This window comes from Peromyscus eremicus, chromosome 1 (genome assembly GCF_949786415.1).
Source record: "Peromyscus eremicus chromosome 1, PerEre_H2_v1, whole genome shotgun sequence".
In the NCBI taxonomy this organism is placed as follows: domain Eukaryota; kingdom Metazoa; phylum Chordata; class Mammalia; order Rodentia; family Cricetidae; genus Peromyscus; species Peromyscus eremicus.
In genome coordinates, this window is record NC_081416.1 from 54,744,894 (window position 1) to 54,770,732 (window position 25,839).

A 25,839-nucleotide genomic window follows, 5' to 3' on the forward strand; every position below is an offset into this window, starting at 1 on the left:
CCAGCTGTTTCTGTCATTTCTTAATGTTGGAAGTTGTTTGCTCTGTACTTCCTGTTTACTCAGGTAATATTATAGCCTTCTCAGGTCTCTGATATAGTTGAAGACTAGATAGTTATAGTTTTCCTTGTCAACAAATTCAGAAAAGAAACTCACAAGAGGTGTAAAGTGTATAAAGTTGAAAAACATTAAAAGATAGTTTTCGGTTGGTAATGCAAGTTAGGATAGAAAGTAAATTAGGTACAACACTTTGAACTCACCAAGATAAGATTGATAATGGAGTATTTTCTCTGAAGTTGTCAAATGCTAATGGACTAGACATTGTTAATGTAATTATGGCCTGTATATATTTGTATAGTTATTGTACTTATTGTATATAGTTTTTCTATGTTAGTTAAAAACCTCTTTTTATTTAGACAAAAAGTGGGGGAAATGTGTGATATTTTGTTTGTGTTTTGACAAATAAAGCTTTCTTGGAGTCAGAGAGTGGAGCTAGCCACTACTTATCCATAGAGGTTGGAGGACCATAGAGAGAGGGACAGGAAGCATTAAGGTAGGGCTGAGACAGGATCTCAGCCCAAAGGTCGGAGGAACAGAAGTAGGAAGTCATTAGTGACTGCTCCTCTGCTTCTCTGACCTTTCAGGTTATTAGCCTGATATCCGATTCCTGGTTTTTATTGATAAGATTAATTGGATTTATGTTTCATCTCTGTGTAGCCCTGGCTGTCCTGGATCTTACTCTGTAGACCAGGCTGTCCTTGAACTCACAGAGATCTGCCTGCCTCTGCCTCCCAAGTGCTGAGATTAAAGGCATGTGCTACCACCACCTGACACTGTCTCAATTTTGTGCTTGTCTTGTGTGAGTCAGCTGTTGAAAGTTCTAGAGTGCAATGATGCCATACCAGGAAGACAGCATTCCATACAACTGTACCCCTTCCTCCAGCTCTGTTCCCTTCCACATCCTCTTCTATGAGAGTCTCTGAGCTTGGAGGGGTGATACAGATACTAATTCTCTTCAGTGTGGCAAGCTATAAGTCTCTTCAGCAACAGCTGCCTACTACAGAACACACACACAAAACAAAACAGCAAACATTGAAAAAAACCATAGCCAGACAGTGGTGGTATATCTTTATTCCCAGTACTCTGGAGGCAGAGGCAGACTGATCTCTGTGAGTTCAAGGCCAGCCTGGTCCTACACAGCTAGTTCCAGGGCTACACAGAGAAACCCTGTCTCAAAAAACAAACAAACAAAAACATCAATATGTCTCTGATCAGAACTGATCAGCTGTAATTATGGGCAAAAGTGTAAACATTTAGAAGGCATTGTGACAGGCATGTCCATTTAATAAAACAACATCAGATATGGGATGTGGCTGCACATGCCTTCAATCGCAGCACCTAGGAGACATAGGCAGAGGCAGGTAGGGTTCTCAAGTTTGAGACTAGCCTGTTCACATAGCGAGTTCCAAGCCAGCCAGCACTGCATAGTGAGACCCTGTAGTGGTTTAAATGAGAATGACTTCCATAGATCCTTATATTTGAATATTTGGTTCCTCATTAGTAGACTGTTTAGGAAGGATTAAGAGGTATGGCATTGCTAGAGGAGGTATGTCACTGGAGGTAGGCTTTGAGATTTTAGTCCAGGTCTAGTTAGTCTCTCTCTCTCTCTCTCTTTCTCTCTCTCTCTCTCTCTCTCTCTCTCTCTCTCTCTCTCTCTCTCTCTCTCATCATCTCTCCTCTCCCTCCTCTTTCCCTTACTGCTGTGTACAGACGGGGTGTAAAGTTCTCAGCTACTGCCCCAGCACCACACCTGCTTGCCAGCTGCCATGTCTTTCACCATAATGGTCACCCACTGTAATCCTCTGAAATGGTAAGAAAGCCCCCACTTAAATGATTTCTTTTATGAGAGTTAATTTGGTCATGATGTCTCTTCACAGCAGTAGATCAGTGACTAAGATAGACCCTTACGCAAACAAACAAGTAACTTCCCTAATAGGACATGACATTCCCAGCCCCATGTTTTTTAACTAGGTTTACAATAAATTTGTTTATTCATTTATTTTTGAGATGGGTCCTCTTATAGCCCAGGCTGGTCTCCAGCTAACTATATAGCCAATGATAACCTTGAATTTCTTAATTTACTGTCTCTAACTCACAGGCATATGAAACCATGTTGGGTCTATGTGGTTGTTGGGGTTGAACTCAGAGCTGCGTGCATGCTAGGCAAGCACAAGCCTGATCCTTTTCATTCTAATTAAATTAGAATTAAATTTTAATTAATAGCAAGTTCCAGGCCAGCCAGGGCTTGAAGAGAAAAGAAGAAAAGAATGAACACGAAGAATGTAGCTTAGTAATAGAATGCTTGCTTCTTTTAATTCTAATGTTAATTTGTTATCATTGTGTGTGTGTGTATGTGTATGATTACTAGCTTGCACATTCCACAGCATGTATATGGAGGTCAGGGGACTTTTAGGAGTTGGTCTCTCCTTCCATTATGGGATCCTGGGAGTCATCACAAGTCATAGTCCTTTTACCTGCTGAGTCATCTTGATGGTCCTTATTCTCTTAAAATTACATTTTAAATGTGTGCATGTATGTGTGTGTGTGTGTGTGTGTGTGTGTGTGTGTGTCTGTCTGTCTGTCTGTCTGTGGTCGAATGCTTGACATGGATTGTATGTGAAGGTCAGAGAACAGCTTTCCAGAGCTGGTTCTCTCCTTCCACCGTCTGAGTCCTGGAGCTGGAACTTGGGTAGTAAGGCTTGGCAGCAGGCACCTTTACCTGCTTGCTGAGCCACTTCACTGGCAGCGGTCTAGTTCTCACAGGAGGAAGTCACGTTGCAAGGATGTCGCCAGAGAAGGAAAAGATTAGGGGCCATTGTTATAACCAATCTACCACAAAGAGTCCGGATCCTGATTTTAGAGATTGTACACGATGTTGATTTTTCCAAAGATAAGTGTGTGATTTCAAGGAGCTGATGACAGTCTTTCCTAAACAATCACACAAATTAAAAGTTTTCAGTGGAGATTGTCTAAATTTGGAGTTCATGCCCATGATCAGGTTATTTTAATTTCTTGTCCTATTTATTAACAATGTTTGTGATAAAATGAGTATTGATTTTATTAACCACTTTCCTTTTATCTACAGAGGATCTGTGGTTTTCTTCCTTATCTCCTACTGTGGAGAATGGCATAATTCTCCTAATAGCACCAACTATACCACCTCGTATAATGAAGCTGGCCCTAACTTGGTGGTGGTGCATTGATCACACTATTGAATTTAATGCATTGGTATTCAGTAGGGGCTTTAGTTTCGCTGTCATATTTGTAAATGAAATGGCAGCAGTTTTACTCTTTTGAAACTATTTGAGGGGAGCTGGGGAGATGGTTCAACAGTTACGAGCACTGGCTCCTCTATCAGAGGGCCAGATTCCCAGCACCCATATGGTGGCTTATAACCATCTACAACTCTAGTCCCATGGGATCCACTGCCCTCTTCTGGCCTCCACAGGCCACTATTATATTGTATGTTGTCATGCATGAGAACATTACACTCATACATAAAAAATTAAATAAATCTAAAATAAAATAGGCATAGAGGCAAGCATTAGAGTTAGAGACCCAGAGCCTATGCGAAAGCTGGACGTGGCCTGTGTCTATAACCCCAGCACTGAGTGGGGATGGAGACAGGAAGCTCCTGGAGGGTCCGTGTTTAACCAAATCCATCAGTAGTAGGCTCAGTAAGAGACCCTGTCTCAATACAAAGTAAGGTAGAGGGGCTGGGGCTGAGATGGCCCAGTTTAGGTGTTTGTGGAGCAAGACCAGAGTTCTGATTTCCAGAACCCAATGGCTATCAGGTGTGTGTGGTGAGTCACCTGCAATTCCAGCCTTGGAAGGAAGAGACAGGATATCCTGGGAGAACGCTGGCTAGTGTTCCCAAGTCTGGATTTGTTTTAGAACTTCTGCCTCAAAGAATAAGGTGGAGGGGCTGGAGAGATAGCTCATCAGTTAAGAGCACTTGCACTCTGTTCCTAGCATCCACATCAGTCTGTGCAGGGGCAGCTTGAAGGGATCTGATGCCCTCTTCTGGCCTCTAAGGGTGCCAGCATACACAAGCACATATTAACAAACACACATAAATAAAAATATTTTTTTTAAAAAAGAATAAAGTGAAAGAGTAATTAAAATTAGGGATATCAACCTAGAGCCTCCACAAGCATGTGCCCACACATATGAACACACATACATATAGGCACACACACCACACTCATACACATGAAAGAATTAAAAAGGAAAAGGAACAAATAAGAAAATAAGGTGGGGGGCTGGAGAGATGACTCAGAGGTTAAGAGCACTGACTGCTCTTCCAGAGGTCCTGAGTTCAATTCCCAGCAACCACATGGTGGCTCACAACCATCTGTAATGAGATCTGATGCCCTCTTCTGGCCTGCAGGGATACATGCTGTATACAGAATAAATAAATAAATCTTTAAAAAAACAAAAAAGAAAAGAAAAGAAGGTGGAAGCCAGGTGGTGATGCACACCTTTAATCCCAGTACTTGGGAGGCAGAGGCAGGCAAACTCTGTGAGTTTGAGGTCAGTCTGGTGTACAGAGTGAGTTCCAGGAAAGTCAGGACTGTTACAGAGGGAAAGCTTGTCTGAAAAAAGTCAAGAGAAAAAAGAAAGAAAATAAGTTGGAGATTAACAAGACACCCAAAGTTGACCTCTGACCTACATACACACATACACAAACACACACACACACACACACACACACACACACACACACACACACACACAGAGAGAGACCAGTGCACTCTCATACACATGCACGCGCGCGCGCACGCGCACACACACACACACACACACACACACACACACACACACAAATGCATATACATGGACATTAAAAAATGAAAAGTAAAATTATGTTTCAGGGATGAAAAAGCATGGTGAGTTGAGGTCAGCCTGGGCCACATGAAACTCCATTTGGGGATTTAAGTCAACTGGATACACCTCTAGCACCACATAAACTTGGTGGTTCATGCTATACTTGAGAGATGAAATCCAAGGTCATCCTTGGCCACACACTGAGTTCAGGACCAGCCTAAGACACAAGACCCTGTCTCAAGAAATTGTTCTGATGAACTGAGCCACACCCACTGTGCCATTGATTCCTAATACATTACCTGTCCTTTCTGCTTTTCCCCTGCCCAATGCCTCGGAGAACCCAGGTCCTTGCTAAGCAAGTACTCTACTACTGAGCCACATTCTCTGTATCCACCCTTTTTCTTTTTCTCTTTCCTTCCTTCCTTCCTTTCTTCTTTTCAATACAGGTCTTACTCTGTAGCCCTGGCTGGCCTGGAACTTGCTATGTAGATCAGGCTGGCCTCAAAATATTGTATTTTGTTTTGTTTTGAAGGAAACAAAAGGCAGCTGGATGGTGGTGGCACACAACTTTAATCCCAGCACTCAGGAGGCAGAGGCAGGTAAGTCTCTGAGTTCCAGGCCAGCCTGATCTACTGAGTGAGTTCCAGGACAGCCAGGGTTACAGATAAATCTGGTCTTTGAAAAAAACAAGAAACAAGAAAAAAATGAGGGGGGGAGGCACAACAAACAAGCAAACCAAACCCCACCACATTTATTAAGTGCCCACAACCTAACAAGGCCGGTTTCCCAGGAGGGACTCTGTGTACAGAGTCATAATGTGAGGATCCAAGTGAGGAGCTCCATCTTCTCTGAATGGCCTTTCTTGCCAGCTATGGGACCTCTTTGGTGCCAGAGATTTGTGACACTGGACTTTATTTTTTTTTGCCTGAGGACTTGCCTACTGGCAAATATGGATGGGGACCCTGGCCCAGCTTCAGGCCCTTCCCCAGTTTGAGTTTGTCCAGCCCTGTGCCAACCGGGGCTCCTCAGCACCAGCATAGCCTCTGGGCTGTCTTTGGCAGTCAAGTGTCGAGACCATATGTGAGGGAGTACTCCTGTCATGGGAGACACAGATACTGTCAGAGACGGTCAGTGTGATGGCCTGGAAGAGATTAGAGCTGGCATTTCCTGCAGAGATTGAAAGATGCCACAGGACACAGGAGAGGATGTAGCATGGTGAAGTGGCTCCATCGGGGAAGAAATTGGTGTGGAGGGTCATATCCCCTGCTGCTGGGTAGGACTTGAAGATGGGGATGACAATCTGGATGAACACAGAGAAGACAGGTTGCTCCCTTGACTTGAGAGCAAATGGACAACGTTGAAGAAGACGATCAGCCCAGAAGGATGCTGTTCAAACATTTCTGTAGACAAACCAGGAAAGCTGACGTCTGGAGCAGGATCTGGAACAGGAAGTAGGGAAGTGTAGACTGCAGGGGAATATTGGGAGCTGAGCGGAATGAGGAATAAAACTATCACCACCAGGCTTCCCACATACACTATGCCATAGTCCCAAGAGAAGACCCAGGGACTTTGCTCTTTACTCCCACGTGTCTATACTGCCGCTGGAGAAGATAAAGAATTCCTGGGACAGGGACAGGCATGGTGGCGCATGCCTTTAGTCCCAGCATTCAGGAGGCAGAGGCAGGCAGATCCCTGTGAGTTCAAGGCCAGCCTGGTCTACAGAGTGAGTTCCAGGACAACCAGGGCTACACAGAGAAACCCTGCCTTGAAAGACCAAAAATTAATTAATTAATTAAAAGAATTCCTGAGACAAACAAGGTGATTGGTGGCAGAGACTAGTATGTTTCTAAGGCAAGAGAAATAACACCAATGAGTGCATTAATTATTTTTCTTTTTTTCCAAGACAGGGTTTCTCTGTGTAGTTTTGGTGCCTGTTCTAGCTCTCTCGCTCTGTAGACCAGGCTGGTCTTGAACTCATAGAGATCCGCCTGGTTCTGCCTCCTGAGTGCTGGGATTAAAAGCATGCGCCACCACCACCAGACTGAACACACTAATTTTCATCATGGTGTTAAAAATAAGAAAACAGCAAGCCAGGCAGCGGTAGTGTACGCCTTTAATCCCAGCACTCAGGAGGCAGAGCCAAGTGGATCTCTGTGCATCCCAGGCCAGCCTGGTCTACAGAGCGAGATCCAGGACAGGCTCCAAAACTACACAGAGAAACCCTGTCTTGAAAAAGACCAAACGAAATAAAGAAAGAAAAAAAGAAACAAAGAAAGAAAGAAAGGGAAGCTAGAGAGATTGCTCAGTGGTTAAGAGCACTGACTGCTCTTCCAGAGGTCCTGAGTTCCATTCCCAGCAACCACATGGTGGCTCAAAACCACCTATAATGAGACCTGGTACCCTCTTATGGCCTGCAGGGACACATGCAAGCAGAACACTGTATATATAATAAATAAATCTTAAAAAAAACAAGACAAAAAACCCCAGCAAAGGTGTTGTGGATAACACAGGTAGATTTAGCAACACAATACAATTTAGGCCATGTCGGAATTTAGCAGAGGCAGGTGAGTTCAAGGACAGCCTGGTCTACAGAGTGAGTTCCAGGACAGCCAAGGCTACATAGAGAAACCCTGTCTCAAAATAAATTATTTTATATGTGTGAGTGTTTTGCCTGCATGTATGCATGTGAACACATGTGTTCCTGGTTTCCAAGGAGTACAGAAGAGGATGTTAGATTGTCTAGAATTGGGAGTTACAGATGATGAGCTGCCATGTGGGTGCTGGGGATCAAACCCAGGTCCTCTGGAAGAGCAGCAAGTGCTTTTAACTATTAAGCCATCTCTCCAGCACCAAGTTAATATATATTTGTCTCCCTAGTGCTGGGATTAAAGGCATCTACTACCATATCCTCTGTTTTTCTTTTGTTGTATTTAGATAACAATGTAAGTCATCTTGGAATTCTACTCTGATCCATTCCCTGGAAAGATGCCAAGTTTGAGTAGGACCCAGAGAAAAGAGAGCTCTACTCATGTTCAGAAGGCGGTGGCTGGGCCCCTGATCATCATAAATTAGGGACTATTAGCCTCACCAAGTTCCATGTAATGTATCAGGCTCGGGAAGATCCAAAAGGCCCAAGTTTCATAGCCATATGGCCTGAGCTCTACCTGTCTCTGTTGCCTCAATACCTCTTCCTTAACTCTTGGGAGTTTCCAATGGCCAACTAATGGAGAAGAAAAACTCGGGATGGGCCAGTGGAAAGCAGAAGGAGCCAAAAATGGTCTGCTTGGGTTCTTCAGTCTCAACCAGGGTAAAAAAAAAAAAAAAAAAAAACCAAAAAAAAACCAGCAGTGTGTAAGGAAATGTTTAAAAACTTCAAGCATCAGACTTGGTCATGTACTTCGTGTGCAAGGAGAAATAAGTGGCCTGGAAGAGGGGTATGCATGGAATCCTGAGCAGTGGTGAATGCTGTAGATGGTCAGTCAGGGGCCTGGAAGTGCGGGATTGAGAGATCAAAGGCAAGTGGGCCTGGGAGAATGATGGCAGCGTATACATGTCTGAGTCTCATCATTTTATTGTGGATGCTGGCCAGCTTTTGTTTGGGTCCATCCTAATGTTATACAACTGGTCCACAAGTGTAGTACCATAATGACGTGAGATGCAGGGTATATATGGCTTAATAACGGGCTTCCCTTTGATCACAGATGGTGCCAAGTTAATCGCATTCGAGGTCCCTTCTGCTCTAGGGTTTTTGTGATTGGTTCATAGTGGAACCAGTGAGTTGTGGGAACTGTGAGGAGTGGAGGAAGCCCTGAGTGGATATGTGCTGCTGACATCAGCATGGCCATGTTAAGGACAATTGCCTCAGACCCACGGGAAAAATGGCAAAGCCTTCCCCCAGGAGCGAGCCTCAGAGGGCTGACAAGCTTTCCCTGGCCCATGTTCAGATCTTGATAGTATGTGCAGAAAATGTTCACCATAGCTTTTTCTCATATTTACAGCCTAGTACTGCTCACCTACAAAGACTACTCCTATGAAATTAGCTAACCCTGCTGTTTGAGCAAAAACCATTAAAACCCACCTCCTTGATTCATCTGTAGGTGTAACCCCAATTATCTGTTCAACTATAGAAACACTGAGCTTCCAGGGGACTGAGGCTTCTCCATCAGAGAGCCCAGGTCACCTGATCCCAGATGCTCTGTCTGTGCATCTGTCTTTTCTTCATTCTCTTACTACTCTAGTCAATTCCCAGGGCACACAAGGACTCAGCAGGCCAGGGATTGCCTTCCCTGCTTGTATGCTTTTGTAAGGCTTACCTGGCTCTACCAAACTGTCCTTGATTTTTACCGAAGTATAAGGTAGCAATGGCCACATCACCACTGAAAGATGATGCCACTGACTTGACAGGATGCTGGCGGGACCCAGGCTGGAGAACTGAGGTGTGAGGATGGAAATGGTGCCTGTCACCAGTCCCAGTGGCTATCTGGGACAATTTGTGTCCCCTGTCCTTATAGCTCTCAACCCTCTGGATGAGTGCTCCTGGTTGGGGTGGTGAGAGATGTTTCTAGCAAGGATGAAAGCAAGCTTCTGCCAAGGAGCCCGTGACTGCTGCTTAGTCATGCTGAGATTCAAGCCTGGTAGCTAGGCAACCAGCAGAAAAGCAATTCTGGGTTTGGAGGGCTAGTGCAGTAGGTATCAGTACATACTATTTCTGTGGAGAAAATGAGTTCAGTTCCCAGTACCCACAACCACCTATAACTCCAGTTCCAAGTAATCTAATACCTCTTCTGGCCTCCTCAGGCACCTGCACACTTATGCACATGTAGATACATTCATAATAATAACAATTAAAAAAAGGCTAGGTGGTAGTAGCACGTACCTTTGATCCCAGCAATCAAGGCAGAGGCAGGCAGATCTCTGTGAGTTTGAGGCCAGCCTGGTCTACAGAGAGAGCTCCAGGACAGCCAGGTCTACACAGAGAAACCCTGTCTCAAAACAGACAAACAAAAACATATCTCCAAAAAGCAATAATAATAAATACTTTAAACTCAGTTAAATCAAAAGACAGAGAGAGAGCAAGACTAGTCTGTAAGCCCCCCTCTTTAGGTACACGATTTCAGAGTCAAGCTGTCAGTTTCTCTGAGAAACATCTGTACTGTCAGGATTTGACTTCTGCCTCCGGTGCTCTCCTAATAACGGCACCTTCCTGGAGCCTGGGATAGTACCCAATACTGACAGGGAACTGTCTAACTCCAAAGTACACCACACTAGAATTCACTTTGGATATTTAAGGATAGCACAACCAAGCATCTTTGTACCTGCTAACTGGTTTGTTTACCTTGCAAGTGATCTATCTTAGTTCCCTGGCCCTGGGAACCAGCCCTTGGGCTCATGTCCAGCATGGTAATGATAGCCAGTGTTTATTGGGATGGGCTGTGTGCCAAATGTTGAGCTAAATACTGTTCAAATGTTATTATCACTACATCTAACGATTACAGCCAGCCTTTATAGTACCGTTAATATCACACCATTATAGGTCAGTTGATATGCTGGATATCAAGTGACATGTCAGGCACACAGCTTAATTGGGGGCAGGAGTGGCAAGGAGATGACCCAGTGCTGTCTCTCCTGACTAGTTTTATGTCAACTTGACACGAGCTAGAGTCATCGAAGAGGGACTCTGAACTGAGAAAATGCCTTCATAAGATTTGTCTGTAGTCAAGTCTGGAATGCATTTTCTTCATTAGTGATTGATGTGAGAGGCCCCAGGCCACTGTGGGTGGTACCATCTCTGAGCAAATAGTCCTGGGGTCTGTAAAAAAGTAGGCAGAACAAGCTACTGGGAGCAAGCTAGTAAGCAGCATTCCTTCATGGCCTCTGCATCATTCCTGCCCTGACTTCCCTAGATGTTAAATAAGCTGTAACATGAAATAAACCCTTTTCTCCCAGGGTGCTTTTGGTCATGGTGTTTATCACAGCAACAGAAACCCTAAATAAGACAGTCTGATTCCAGAGATATCGAACATGCTCCTATAATTACAGTTCTTGGGAGGCTGAGGCAGGAGGATCATGTATTTGAGGCCAGCCTAGGACTCAGGAACAAAGCAATAAAAAAGAGAGGGAGGGCAAAAGCTCCCTTCTAAACGGTAGCTGTCAGAGTGACGGACCTGCTGGATGGCGCCTCGGGCATGTCAGAATTCCTTCCGTCCTCCCTGTGGCCCCACAGCACTGAGCTCAGGTAATGGGATGCTGCTCTGAGCAGTGCTAGCAGACCAAGGTCCTTAATGTAGCACAAAATCTACTTCCCTTCGACTTCGTGGGATGGTCAGCTTCCTGCCTGATGGAGTTTTATAAAAAACACAGGCTGGCGCCTCCCACCCTAGGGAATCCTCACACTGGTATTTACCTCAACTGGTATTTACAGCAGCCCTGGATATAGCAATATAGGTAAGCTAAGTGGTCACCCAGGTAGAGTGACATATTTTATTTTACTCTCCCCCAACAGAATCTCTCTGTGTAGCCCTGGCTGTCCTAGAACTCTCTGTAGATCAGGCTGGCCTCAAACTCAACTTACAGAGATCCTCCTGCCTCTGCTCCCAAGTGCTGGCATTAAAGGTGTATACACCCAGCTATTACTTTACTTTTTTGTTGTTGTTGTTTTGTTTTGTTTTGTTTTGTTTTGTTTTTTTTGAGACAGGGTTTCTCTGTGTAGCCTTGGCTGTTCTGGAACTTACTCTGTAGACCAGGCTGGCCTCAGACTCACAGAGATCTGCCTGTCTCTGCCTCCAAAGTGCTGGGATTACAGGTGTGTGCCACTACCGCTCAGCTTTACTTTTTTTTTTTTTTTTTTTTTTTTTTGGTTTTTCGAGACAGGGTTTCTCTGTGTAGCTTTGCGCCTTTTCCTGGAACTCACTTGGTAGCCCAGGCTGGCCTCGAACTCACAGAGATCCTCCTGGTTCTGCCTCCCGAGTGCTGGGATTAAAGGCGTGCGCCACCACCGCCCGGCTTCAGCTTTACTTTTTGAGACAAGTCTTATTATAAAGTCCTGTTTGGCCTAGAATTCATTAAGCAGACCAGCCTAGCCTCAAAGTCAGAGCTCTGTCTGCTGCTGTCTCCCCAGTACTAGGATTAAAATACAGCTTATTTTATTTTATACAAATTCTCACTACATAGCCCAACCTGGCCTTGAATTTGATAGCCTCTTGCCTTGGCCTTCCTCTTATTGGGACTGCAAATATGGGCCACCACACCTGGACAGAGATGACATTTTAGAGGGGAGACAGCAAGTTTCCATGTTGACAACCCCTCATACCCTGTTTCTGTGATCTTTCCAGCTTTTTGGATCTGACAGCCTTTGGATATGTAGTCCTAGATAAGATAGCTACACAAAGAACAATACCTTGGGTTTGGGTTTGACTCTGATGACCCATGGGGTGCTCTCCCTCATTCCCTGGGCTTGGAGTGTCCAAATATCCAGGACAACCTTCACGATTCGCTCTGGCCATATGCTAAGTAAGAAGGAAAGAAAACCCTACTGCCCCATCAGGACACAGCCAGTAAGAAGTCAGCAAGACAAGCCCAACTCGTGGCCTCCTTCCTCTTCCGAATCCCATTCTGGTTGATCTACTTTTAAAGGGTGTCCTTGATGCTGGAAAGATGGCTTAGTGGTTAAAAGCACTGGCTGTTCTTTCAGAATACCCCAATTATTTCCCAGCACCCATATGCTGGCTCACCATCTTTAAATCTAGCACCAGGAGATCAGATGCTCCTTCCTGGCTTCTGCTGGCATCAGGCAGTCATGTAGTGCACAGACATACATGAGGCCAAACACCCATACATATTTTTTTTTTTGTCCTGAAGCTCACTCTGTATACCAAGCTGACCTCAAACTCACAGAGATCTACTTGCCTCTGCCTCCCACCATCCCGCAGAAAGATCCACTTCTAATCCGATCTCTGGGGTGGGAAAGACACTCTTTTAATCTGGATCTTTAAAATGAGAAGACTCACCTCTAATTTCCGGACACACCTGCTGCTGGAAGCCTATATAAGGGCACGGAAGGAGGGTTTGCCTGCGTAGTCTTGGCTGTCCTAGATATCGCTCTGTAGACCAGGCTGGCCTTGAACTTACAGAGATCCCCTACCTCTGACAGGAGTGCTGGGATTAAAGGTGGGATTACCATCGCCTGGCAGAAGCTTTTACACGTTGCCTACTTGCTCTCATTCTCCCTAGCAAGTCCATTCCTTCACTGTCATTAAAGTCTACTTCTTTGAGATTCCTGTATATACTGAAGGCCAGCTGAGACAGCCATCCTTGTGGACTGATTAACTACTGGATTATTGAACCTTCCGTTTATAGGGCCACATATATACTTTCTTTTTCTCGAGACAGGGTTTCTCTGTGTAACAGCCCTAGCTGTCCTGGAACTTGCTGTGTAGACCAGGCTGGCCTCCAACTCAAGAGATTTGCCTGCCTCTGCTCCCCCCCCCCCCAGTGCTAGGTGCTAGGATTAATGGCGTGCGCCACCACGCCTTTAAAATAGCCTTCTGATATTTTAAAAAGAGAAACCCAATAAAGAAAACTTAAAGAAAAAACTTGCTAAGTCCCTACGCCTTTGCAACGATATGCAAACACGTGGCTGGGTCTTTAAATCTCTTTAGCCCTATGGACTCTCCAGGGTTAAAACCTCACTTCCCAGCTTCTTACTCAGGGCGACGCTTCCCGCTGCCACTACGAGGCGCCCAAACAAAGCCTCGGGTCAAAGCCTAAACACTTCATCTGCGTGACCCGCGTCGCACCCGTGGGCGTCACGTGACAGGCTCGGTTTTCCTCCAATCGCAGTGCGAGTTGTGGGGATTCCATCTATGACTTGGTCTCAGGCTTACACCACCCTGTTCTTCCATTCCTGAAATGGGCTTGATCCCTGCTATCAGCCAGCCAGTAGCGACTCTCAAGTGTTAGACTCTCAAGTAACTTCGAGGAGCTCGGGCCTGTAGCTCACTCACTTCCGGAAGTGACGTTTCCCAGAGGGGCCGGAAGTGGCCGTGGAGGGAGGGAAGATGGCGGAGGTGGTGAGTCCGGTGCCCGGGGCGGGGCGGAGGGAGCCAGGGGAGGTGGGTAGAGCCCGAGGCCCCCCAGTAGCCGACCCTGGCGCCGCGCTGTCTCCCCAGGGGGAGATAATCGAGGGCTGCCGCCTGCCCGTGCTGCGGCGCAACCAGGACAACGAAGATGAGTGGCGTGAGTGACGTCGGGGGGCGGGTCCAAGGAACCAGAGGGCGAGGGGCGGGAGGGAGTCAACGAGCACACGGGAGAGGGAGGGGCTTCTGCAATCCTGGGGCGGTCGCAGATACTCGGAAGGAGGGGCGTGGCTTTCAGACGTACGGAGATGAGCCGGGCGGGGCTTGCAGAGAGGTGTCTCTTGGAGACTAAATAGGTCTTGAGCCAACCCTTCTAGGTGCTGGGGCATAGGAATCCAGCCTGGAGGTGGAATTCAGGTCGAAGGGTGGAGTCTCATGACCTGGCTTGGCTAAGACCCCCTGTCTGTGTTGTTCCCATAGCCCTGGCTGAGATCCTGAGCGTGAAGGACATCAGTGGCCGGAAGCTTTTCTATGTCCATTACATTGATTGTGAGTCCTGGGCCCGGCAAAGTGGGGTTGCTGGATAGGGTTGAGGGCAGCCTCTGGCATTCCCTCCTGAACCATTTCCACTGCTGCAGTCAACAAACGTCTGGATGAATGGGTGACTCACGAGCGGCTGGACTTAAAGAAGATCCAGTTCCCCAAGAAAGAGGCCAAGACCCCTACCAAGAACGGACTTCCTGGGTCCCGCCCCGGCTCTCCCGAAAGAGAGGTGGTGAGTAGGTCCCCCATTTCACGTTTCTCTCCTGCCTCTTCCTTCTCGCATCTCTTGGCCTCGGGTTCCTGAATGGGCAGGAGGCAGCATTCTCCTGCCATGACTTCAGCTTGCAAAGGATGGGGGCCAAATTGCAGGTGTAGCTTCCAGAGTCCACTATTGCCTTGCTTTAGAGAAGGCAGAGGGTGGGATTGGATCACTCCATGTTGAGGGGCCCATCAGCCCCTTCGCCATCCCACCACCATCCCCACCCCAGAGGAAGACTCTGGACCTATCTCTACAGCCGGCCTCCGCCCAGGCCAGCGGGAAGACCTTGCCAATCCCGGTCCAGATCACACTCCGCTTCAACCTGCCCAAGGAGCGGGAGGCCATTCCCGGTGGCGAGCCCGACCAGCCGCTCTCCTCCAGCTCCTGCCTGCAACCCAACCACCGCTCAACGGTACCCTCAGCAATTCCAGGGACCTTGCTTTCTTCTCAGGTCCCACCTTCTCTACCTTCTGACCCACCTTTCTTGGTTTCTCTCTGCAGAAACGGAAGGTGGAGGTGGTTTCACCAGCAACTCCAGTGCCCAGCGAGACAGCCCCAGCCTCAGTTTTCCCCCAGGTGAGTCTTCCAGTTCTTTTCCGTGTTTTACAAGATTTAGTTTTATTTTATGTGTATGATTGTTTTGTCTGAGTTATGTATGTGCACCACTTGCATGCCTGGTGCCCATGGCCAGAAAAGGGCATTGGGTCCGTTGAGACTGGAGTTAGAGATGGTTGTGAGCCACCGTGTATGCTGGGGAAGGAGTCCTGTCCTCTGGAAGAGCAGTCAAGGTTCTTAACTGCTGAGCCACCTTGACAGCCCTCCAGTCTTTCCTCCCTCTTCATCTTTCTCTTCTTCTCATCCACAGAATGGGTCAGCCCGTAGGGCAGTGGCAGCACAGCCAGGCCGGAAGAGGAAATCTAATTGCTTGGGCACTGATGAGGTGGGTATCAAGGAATAGAGAGAGGAAGAGGAAAGCTGGGTGAAGGAGACGGATTTGGGCCAAGAGAGTTCATTCAGTGACTAATTTAAAAGCAAACAGGAAGCTGGGCGGTGGTGGCGGCCCACGCCTTTAATTCTAGCAACTTGGGAGGCAGAGGCAGGCAGATCTCTGAATTTGAGGCCAGCCTGGTCTACAGAGTGAGTTCCAGGACAGCCAGGGATACACAGAGAAACCCTATCTCAAGGGGGGTGAGGACGGACACAAAAACAAATGAGGTGGTAGGCAGTAAGGGTGTTGATGAGATTAAGAGCCAGGCAGAGGTCAAGGGGGCACTTCTGGAGAAGGAACTGGTTAGGCAAACCAGTCTTTGTCAGGAATATTTTACTGAAGCTTCTCCCCAACTAGCAAGCCAAAAATAGTTTATTGTTTTGAAGATTTTTTGTTATAAAGCTGTTATTCTTAGCAAAATTAATGCATGTTCATCTCAGGAAGTATGAAAAATACAAATAAATAGGAAAAAAAAAGGAGCCAGGCAGATTAGCTATTGGGTGATTTTTTTTTTTTTTTTTTTTAATCACAGTTTCTCAGTTTTGGTTTATTTCGGAAAGAAGATTATGGTGCTTTGCCCTTATTTGATGTTATGCTTGAAGGAAGAAACCTGTGTCTGGGTTGAGAGCCATGTTCTGCTGATCTGTCTGCTACACTCTACTATCTCCCACTTGCCTTGGGCAGGACTCTCAGGACAGCTCAGATGGAATACCATCAGCGCCACGAATGACTGGCAGCTTGGTGTCTGACCGGAGTCACGACGACATTGTCACCCGGATGAAGAACATCGAGTGTATTGAGCTTGGCCGGCATCGCCTCAAGCCGTGGTACTTCTCCCCGTACCCACAGGAGCTCACCACACTACCTGTCCTCTACCTGTGCGAATTTTGCCTCAAATATGGCCGTAGCCTCAAGTGTCTGCAGCGCCACTTGGTATGAGGGGTCTTGGGAGGCTGCCTACCCAGTATACCCACACCAGTCCCCACCTGATCCTCCTTTTGTCCTTAGACCAAATGTGACCTCCGGCACCCTCCAGGCAATGAAATTTACCGCAAGGGCACCATCTCCTTTTTTGAGATTGATGGACGGAAAAACAAGGTTAGTGGCTGGGGCAACAGGCCCAGAATAAGTCATATGAACAACTTTTTCCTGCCCACAACACTTGACAACTCCGGTTCAACCTGTTTTTATTGAAGCCCGGATGTAGAGCAGGGGCTGCAGGAATGTACAGAATACTAGGATTTAGACATGCTATTCCCTGAGAGTCACTGTCCATGGCAGGCAGTAGCACACATACCACAGCTCTTCAGATCCCAGTGTGAGAAGTGTTGTGAAGCACAGGGTAAGTTAGCCGAGTTCAAAGGAAGCCATCAATCAGAACTTTTAGGCAGTGCATGCCTGTAATCCTAACACTCAGAAAAGTCCTGAGTTCAAGGTTAACCTGGGCTATAGTGAGTTCCAAGCCAACCTGGGCTATAAAGTGAGAGAGACCTTGTTTGGAGGAACCCAAAACAAACAGCAACAAAAATAAAAACTTATGGTGGCAAAGGTCAAATCTAAAATTAGAAGCAGTTTAAAGAACAGTTTAACCCAGCATGGTAATCACAGCACCCAGGAGGCTGAGGCCGGAGCATTTGAAACTCAAGGCTAGCTAATAAGATCCTTTCTCAAAAACAAAAAGGATCGTGGATGGGTATGATGGCACATGCTGTAATCCCAGCACTCAGGAAGCAGAGGCAGGTGGATCTCTGCTGGTCTGTAAGGAGTTCTGGGCCTGCTAGGGGTATACAGTCAAATCCTATTTTGAGAAAGTGTCCAGGTTGACCTGTGAACCTGGACATGAAGGAGAGAACATGTCTAAGGCAGTTCTAAGCAGCTGAGTTCAGAGATGCGAGACTGGCACAGGACAGTATGTGTGAAAAGTACAAGGAAAGGGGCGGGGATGAGGCAAGACTTGAAGGCCAGAGGTCTAGTGGCAGGAACAAGATCAGTGGAGGAGCAGGTTTGGGTCTTGTAGGTGAGAAGTTTAGAGCCCCTTGAGATACACACCTCTCTTGGGCCTCCAGGATAATTGAGGGAGAGAGGCAGGTACCAGGATTAGTGTGTGTGGCGGGGGGGGGGGGGGGGGGGGGGGGGGGGGGAGCTCAAGAAAAAGACAAAGTCACACACTCTCCCCCTCCCCCCCCTTTTTTTTTTCCTTTGGTTTTTCAAGACAAGGTTTCCCTGTGTAGCCCTGGCTGTCCTGGAACTCACTATGTAGTTCAGGCTGGCCTCAAACTCACAGAGATTTGCCTGCCTCTGCCTCCTGAGTGCTGGAATTAAAGGTGTGTGCCACCAACTGCTCTGTGTTAAGTGTGGTGTCTGAGAAAATGATCAGCAGGTGGTTACAAAGCTATCTAAAATTCCTCTAGAAATCATGTGTGTGGTAAAGCAGCCAGTCCAAGTTTTACAGGAAGAACCACTAAGGCTGGCATTTTCTTAAACCTCCACTGGAGAATAGCAGACCAGTTCCCAAGAGGCATCACTATGGCTAGAGCATTAGGGTTTTGACACCCAAGGACAGCCACATGGGTAGAACTTCTCTCCTAAGACTGAGCGTGAGGCTAACTTCATGGGAAAACCTTTTTAAAAGGGGGGCAGGGGACAGCAATGATGGTGCACGCCTTTATTCCCAGCACTGGGGAGGCAGAGGCAGACAGGTCTATAGAGTGAGTTCCAGAACAGCCAGGGCTACAGAGAAAACAAACAAAAAGGTCTCACTAGGTAGCCCTAGCTGACTAACTTCAAACTTAACATCCTGCCTCTGCCTCCTAAGTGCTGAGATTATCAGCATACACTACCACGCCTGACTTGGAAGTTGACTCTTGTTAAGTGGGACAGGGCAGGGCCGGCTTTACTGGGTATATGCTCACCAGGGGGGCAGGCAGCTAGACACTAGTACACATGCTCCTAGACACTTACGTGGCCCTTAGCCAGGTGGTGGTGGTGGTGGCACACACATTTAACCCCAGCACTCCGGAGGCAGAGGCAGGTGGATCTGAGTTTGAGGCCAGCCTGGTCTACAGAGTGAGATCCAGGACAACAAGGACTACACACACACAAAAAAAAAAAAACCCTGTCTCAGAAAAAAAGAAGTGGTCCTTACCTAAGCAGTGATGATGGACTGACTGGTGGGTCAGGGTCCTAGGAGGGAAGCTCACCACCAGTCAACTGCAGTAGCTCATCCTCAGAGCCCTTGAAATGGCTCAGTGGGTAGAAATCCTTGTCACACAACCTGAGCACTTCAGTCCACTGTGGGCGGAGAGAATGGACTCCCAAGAGGCTCCTGACTTCCACATGCATATTGTGGTACATGTACCCTTGCAGTCACATATGCCACAGTAAAAAGTAACTCTTTATAGTACCCCCAGAGTGCTGACAGGCCCTTTTCTTTACAGAGTTACTCACAAAACCTGTGTCTTCTGGCCAAGTGCTTCCTCGACCACAAGACACTGTACTATGACACAGACCCCTTCCTCTTCTACGTGATGACGGAGTATGACTGCAAGGGCTTCCACATTGTGGGCTACTTCTCCAAGGTCAGCGCTCACCCAGACTGTCCCTCAGCCGTGCCCTGAGCCAGGCCTTCCATAAAATCCACCTATTCTTCCAGGAAAAAGAATCTACAGAAGATTACAATGTGGCCTGTATCCTGACTCTGCCTCCCTATCAGCGCCGGGGCTATGGCAAGCTGCTTATTGAGTTCAGTGAGTATGTGCTGCCTGACCAGGAGTCTGGGAGGCTGACAGGCCCAAGCGGGTATGGGTGTCCCTTCATCTGTGCTTCACATGCAGACATGCCAAGCACCAGGAGAGCTGCCAGAAATAAAGGGGGCACTCTCCCAAGGTCCTTTCCTCAAGTAACTACCCTATTTCTCGGAGTGGGTACCCAGCACCCACTTCTCTTTGGTTAAAGGTTTAAGTGTCACCCAACTTTTCCCGTCTGGAGCAGCTCAGCTCCTCATGTTCATCTCTGGGTGTGTACCATAGTAAGTACCTGGTTATGTCACCAGGCATGCCCTGAGCCTTGTAGGCAGTAGATGTCCAAAAGGCTGTTTAATCCACTAAAAGATGAACTTGTACCCTGTTCCTTTGTCAGGCTAGTCTTTTAAAGCCTGGGAGGGCTTTGACCCCTTCTCATCACAGGTGGGCTCTTAACTCTGCAATCACATTTTGTTTTCTAGTGTTAGTTAACCCATCCATGCCCATTCCATTCACTTAACTATTCTCTGATCTAGGGAAGAAGCCTTAGCTTTTCTGCTGGTGAAACACAGATGCTTTACTTGTTCAAAGTCAGGATCTGTTTGGAATATTTTATTAGTTGAGTGGTTCCAAGTTGGGAATCACATTCTCTGGAAACTCAGCCCGGGAGAGCAGGTGAAAGGAAACTCAGGGGACAGACCACAGAAGTGCCATGAGCCTGATAAAAGGGCAGGAGGCAATCACTGGACAGGGTCAGGAACTCAGAACTATAGAGGCAAGTATGGCATCCAGTGGGTTCATGGGACTGTACACCATGGATCCAACAGTTGAGTAGGAACCCCTATGTTCTCTTCCCCTTCCGGCTTCCTCTCTAGACACCAGCCTCTCCGGCCCATCTTGTCCAGGGGAGATTGAGCAAAGAGGGTAAGACTAGCCAACAGAGATATAGCCAGGAGCAGAAAGTGTTGTCAGTATAGCTGAAGGTAAGGGAGGGTTTCTCCAAACTAATTGGGACATCTCCCAGGGCCCTGGCGAGAGAATAAAGAGCTGTCAGCTCTGCAGGACCTAAAGGTCTCATCATGAACTGTCCGGCAGTGCCTAGTGGTCAGCACAGTAAGAAGGAAAGGGCCATTACAGAGGTCAGTTACCTGGCTCTGAGGAAGCACCACTGTACTTTTTTGTTACATCCTCAACCACCCAGCCCATCCTGGTGGTAGGAGCAGCTGACACTCCCAGGATCACAGCTAGGGAAATCAATGACACTGAAAAGTATCCTCCAAGTATACTCAGATCATAAAGGACTCCCTTACCACCCTCCCAATGCCCCAGACACAGGCTGGGATGGCAGAGGAAGATCTAGCACTTGCATCCCATTAGCTTTCAGTGGCTAGCAAGTGCCCTGTTATAGCCGTTTGTCTAGGTGCTTTCAGCTCCCCTCTATCTCAGCAGGCAGGGAAGCTACTCATCCATTACCAGGAGTACCACAGCCTAGCTCTACCAGTATCTGCTCTTTCTTACTGCTGTGTACACCTGTGATGCTTATTCAGCCTCTTGTGCTCCATTGCTTTAGGCTATGAACTCTCTAAAGTAGAAGGGAAGACGGGGACTCCTGAGAAGCCCCTGTCAGATCTTGGCCTCCTATCCTATCGAAGTTATTGGTCCCAAACCATCTTGGAGATCCTGATGGGACTGAAGTCAGAGAGCGGGGAGAGGCCACAGATTACCATCAAGTGAGCCCGAATGCCCAGCTGGGGGTGCATGGTAGGACCTGTCTGTTCCTGGGGCTCCTGGGGACAGATGAATACCCTCAGGGGTCCTAACTTTTGCCCTCCCGCAGTGAGATCAGTGAAATCACCAGTATCAAGAAAGAAGATGTCATCTCCACGCTGCAGTATCTCAATCTCATCAATTACTACAAGGTTAGGAGGCACACTAAGGGGATAGGTGAAGGGGTACATGTGGGAGACCCTATGCGCTGACCACATGCTGGGTCTACCTCTTGCCTAGGGCCAGTACATCCTCACTCTGTCAGAGGACATCGTGGATGGGCATGAGCGGGCTATGCTCAAGCGGCTCCTTCGGATTGACTCCAAGTGTCTGCACTTCACTCCCAAAGACTGGAGCAAGAGAGGGAAGTGGTGACCAGACACTGCCCATGGCAGCACCGAGAGAGCTGGCGGAAATGGGGCTGGCAGGCTGCCCTGTCCCTTCCAAGAGGCACACCAAGGGAGGCGGGCTGAGGACAGCTCCAAAAGGAGAGGCCTAGGAGGGGCCAACTAGTGGCCAGTACCAAGGCAAGCTCAGGGCTAGGCCAACTCCCAGGATAGCTGGCTTATCGGCCCAGGTCTGCTCTGAACACAGGGACCAGAGGGATCCAGGCAGCTGTGTACATTGAGACGGGTGGGAGCATTCTGTACAGAGGACTGGCGATTGTAAACATTTCTTTTGTAAAGGAGGAGCTGGAGGATGGGGTGGGTGCTGGTTGTAAAATTCTGGCCCCTCTTGCCCCCAGCAATAAATTGTTTATATAGGCAGAGGTATCAAAAGTTCTTGCCAGGTGGGGTGTCATGCCAGGGTGCTAAGGTGCCCACAGACGCACAGGTGTTGTGAAGAGCTCATTTATTGGGATTAGAACAGTGGCTCCAAAGTGAATTTATTGCTGGCTTACTGGTGTGAAGGGATCTGTGACTTTCATTTTCATGCTCTGGCTCTCAGTCCTCAGGCACCTGTGCGTGAATCTGCAACAGGAGTCACTTCTACTATGTGACTTCTCATACAAAACAGGTGGGAACCCAGCTGCTCAGGGTGATAGCCCCTTCTAAGAAGGCCAGATGATAGAGGTGGGGAGTGCCTCCCACCACTCCTCAGTCTGATCCTCCAGAGTCATGGTCCCCATGGTGCTCACTACCCTAAAAACCCCAAATCACTAGGGATGATTCAAACCGGGTGGGAGGGCGGGCCGAGCCTAGCGGGGAAAGGGCTCATGTGTGTACTCACCGCTGCAGCGAGGCTGGGCCAACCTAGGGCCCTGTGCACTTTGGCATCCGGGCCAGGGACCGTTTCAAGACCCCACAGGGTGAAGTGGCTAAAACTGCCGGTGGCTCCGATAAAGCGGTCCTAGGAAAGGCCGGGTTCAGAATCATGACGGCAGCTACTACCCTCACCTGTGCCTACCCTCTCCCTCTGCTCACGAAATCGCGCTCCAGCGGTGCCTGCGCCTCGTCCGTTTTGTCTTCCGCGTCCCCCGAGAAGTTCAGCTTCTCTATCAGCCCCTCTCCCATCTCCTCCGTCACCATCACGAATCCCGAAAAACCGGGCGGCACAGCTACCTCCTCGCCCCGCAGGCTGCGACCCCGAAACGACACCTGCAGCCCTGCGGGAGGAACATTCAAAGCCCATCAGGCAGGCCTGGCCCCCTGGGAATGTGCCGGCGGCTTCTCCCGCGAACCACCAAGCCCGTGAGCTCCGTAGCCTGCGCGGGGCCTGCCGGGACTTACCGTCTGCACCGCGGCGCACCGCGGGAGTGAAGAAGCGTTCCACCGGAGCGGGCCGGCTCACCAGAACCTCGCAGGGCAGGAGGTGCAGCGTGGCCGGCTCGGCGTCATGCAGCGAGCCAGGGCGCAAGTGGACGCGCTGTTTACCGCCCGCCGTTTCCTCTGGGCTCTCCATCCCGGACGCTCCCGGGCTCAAGCAAAACCTGGCGGGTGAGGCGCGCGGGGCCTGTCGGGAGACCGAGCACGCTCGGCGCAGAGTCTTATGGGAATCGTAGTCCTTTCTCGGGGGCGCCCTCTGCGAAGACACGCCTTCTTGTGGTCAAGTCTTCATTTTTAATTTTTTAAATCTTTAATTGGGTGTGATCTCATCCTCGGGCCTCCACTTCCCGGTGCTGAGGTTTACAGGCTTGTGCCACCACGCCCAGCCCTAACATTTTATGGTTTTTGCTGGCTGTAAAAAACCGAAATGGATTCCTAGAAGAGTCCTATTTATATAGGTTGTCTGGTAAATTATTAATTTGTTAGTTTGTTTGTTTGTTTTTGTTTTTTCGAGACAGGATTTCTCTGCGTCTTTGGAGTCTATCCTGGAACTCACTCTGTAGACCAAACTGGCCTCAAACTCACAGAGATCTGCCCGTCTCTGTGTTCTGAGTGCTGGGACTAAAGGCATGCGCCACCACTGACCGGCAAATTATTGATTTTTGATAGTGATGAGGATTGAACTCAGGGCCTTGAACATAATAAGCAAATACTTCAGAATCACAACTCTGTAGGATAAAGGACCACGAAAAGAACACCCTATCCCTGACTTGAACCCCATTCCTGGAACCAGGGCCAAGGAAAGAACACCTTGCCCCTGTCCTGTCTCCTAGCCCCAAGACTTGAAAATCCCCGGTGACTCGCAGGCCAAACAATGTTTTAAAGTTGGCAGCCAATCGATACTTCCGGCTGCGTTGTAGTTTTCCCCTAGCTCACTCTGTGTGTGTGTGTGTGTGTGTGTGTGTGTGTGTGTGTGTGTGTTCCAAAAACCCTATAAAAGCCCTCCCTCCTGCCAACTCTCTGCTGTCTCTTCCCCGTTCAGAAGCAGCTGCCACTCTGGGTTTCTCTCCAACAGATACCCTTGTACTGGAAAACACTTTTAGACCCCAGTCTAGGTTATTTGTTTTTTAAATAAGGGACATGAATCCATTTCTCAAATGCATTTTTCTCTGTGTTACTTGTCTTGCAGAGCTTTGTATATGTATGGTAATTCTTGCTGTAAAGAAAAAAAAATTTTTTTTTGAAACAGGGTTCCTCTGCATATTCCTGGCTGTTCTGGAACTCACTAGGCAGAATAAACTGGCCTTGAGCCCAGAGTTCTGCCTGTCTTTGACCCCCACGTTCTGAGATTAAAGGTACATGCTACTACTGCCCAACAAAGACAACTTTTTATAGTCACTGTAAGAGATTGGTATTGGCTCAGGACCCCAAGACCAAGTTCTCAGCACAAAGGAGATTTACTTGCCCCAGAGTGCCAGAAAGTAGGAAATGAGACAAAGAAAAGAGATAGAAGATGAGGGAGAGGAAAGAGGGGTATTTGTCCAGGAGTGGGACAAAGGACTGCCTTTGAATAGAGATGAGACAGATGTGGCCCATAGGCAAATGGCAGTTTATAAAGGTACGGAGGAAACCCTGTATTAGGATGAGGTGTTTAAATTTAATTGGGCATGTTAATTAGGTGAGCCAAAGGGGGCTTTTGATTGCTGGACTTCAATACTTTGATTGCTGGACTTTGGTAGTCAGCCTCAAGAGGAGGAAGTGGCCAAATAAGGGCATAGACCTTGGCGGCTAGCTTTAGGAATGTAATCTAACGGTTTTTAGCAAAGAAGAGGGAGTGGGGGAAGGGCAAGGCCTGCCAAAGCCATGTTTGTCATGCTCAAGTTGGCTAGAATTCCTTCAGTCACGGCTGTGGAACAATCTTTGTACATTGTAAATACGTATTACTCTCATAGGTTAATAGAGAACTGACTGGCCTATAGCTAGGTAGGAAGAGATTGGGCTGGAGAGCCAGACTAGGAGAACACTGGGAAGAAGGGCAGTCTGAGGAGTCTCAAGCCAGACAGAGGAAGCAGGAAGTGTAGAAAATGAGGTTGTAACAAGCCATAAGCCATGTGGTAGAACTTAGATAAGAAATATCATTTAATTTATGAGTTAGTAAAAAGCCTAAGCTATTGGCCGAACATTTATAATTAATATTAAGTCTCTATGTCAGTTATTTGGGAGCAGCTGGTGGGACAGAGCTGACCTGTGGTCCTGACCAAAAAAAAAACTCCACCTACAATTTTGTACACTGTAAATATGTATTACTCTCCTTGATTAATAAAAAGCTGATTGGCCGATGGCTAGGCAGGATATTTGGGGCAGAAAGAATGCTAAGAAGGAGGGCAGAACTCAGGAGTTACAAGCAGACTCAGAGAGAAGCAAGATGAACGTACCATGTTGAAAGAAGGTATCATCATGTGGCAGAGGGTAGATAAGAAATGTGGGTTAATTTAAAATGTAAGAGTTAACTAGCAACAAGTATAAGCTATCAACTGAGGTTTCATAATTAATAAGTCTTGGTGTCATTTATTTGGAAGCAGCTGCCAGGACACAGAGAAACTCTGCCTATAAGTCACATTTCCTTTTGAATTTTAAATCACTTATTTAGGGGAGGAGTGTGCCATGGAGCACTGTGGAGACCAGAGGCCTAATTGTTGGGCTTGTTTCTCTCTCCACCATGCAGGTCCTGGGTTCTCAAAATCAAATTAAGATGGGCACAAGCATCTTTACCTGGTGGACTACCTTGTCAGGCCCCTGTAGTTGGATTTTCAACATT

At 47.8% G+C, this 25,839-nt stretch overlaps 2 protein-coding genes across 6 annotated transcripts; one reads left to right on the forward strand and one right to left on the reverse strand.

The window, feature by feature from the left end:
• The first annotated feature begins 13,738 nt into the window (after window positions 1-13,738).
• On the forward strand, window positions 13,739-22,022 carry Kat5 (lysine acetyltransferase 5). Of its 5 annotated transcripts, none has more exons than XM_059262697.1 (14): window positions 13,740-13,952; window positions 14,052-14,118; window positions 14,439-14,507; window positions 14,597-14,733; window positions 14,990-15,172; window positions 15,262-15,336; window positions 15,626-15,700; window positions 16,433-16,681; window positions 16,757-16,846; window positions 19,186-19,326; window positions 19,401-19,494; window positions 21,059-21,218; window positions 21,326-21,407; window positions 21,496-22,022. In XM_059262697.1, exons 1-14 carry the CDS (start codon window positions 13,941-13,943, stop codon window positions 21,628-21,630), a joined length of 1,569 nt encoding a protein of 522 aa, XP_059118680.1. In that variant the 5' UTR covers window positions 13,740-13,940; the 3' UTR covers window positions 21,631-22,022. The 5 variants fall into 5 exon arrangements, with proteins under 5 accessions (XP_059118674.1, XP_059118680.1, XP_059118687.1 ...); XM_059262704.1 differs by having other exon boundaries at window positions 13,741-13,952; window positions 15,017-15,172; XM_059262691.1 differs by having other exon boundaries at window positions 13,739-14,118; window positions 15,017-15,172.
• Window positions 22,023-22,090: 68 nt separating this feature from the next.
• Rnaseh2c (ribonuclease H2 subunit C) lies at window positions 22,091-23,229 on the reverse strand. The gene is made up of 4 exons (XM_059262726.1): window positions 22,986-23,229; window positions 22,680-22,861; window positions 22,486-22,605; window positions 22,091-22,226 (listed from the first exon to the last, which is right to left on the reverse strand). Exons 1-4 carry the CDS (start codon window positions 23,155-23,157, stop codon window positions 22,200-22,202), a joined length of 501 nt encoding a protein of 166 aa, XP_059118709.1. The 5' UTR covers window positions 23,158-23,229; the 3' UTR covers window positions 22,091-22,199.
• Between the last annotated feature and the right edge of the window lie 2,610 nt (window positions 23,230-25,839).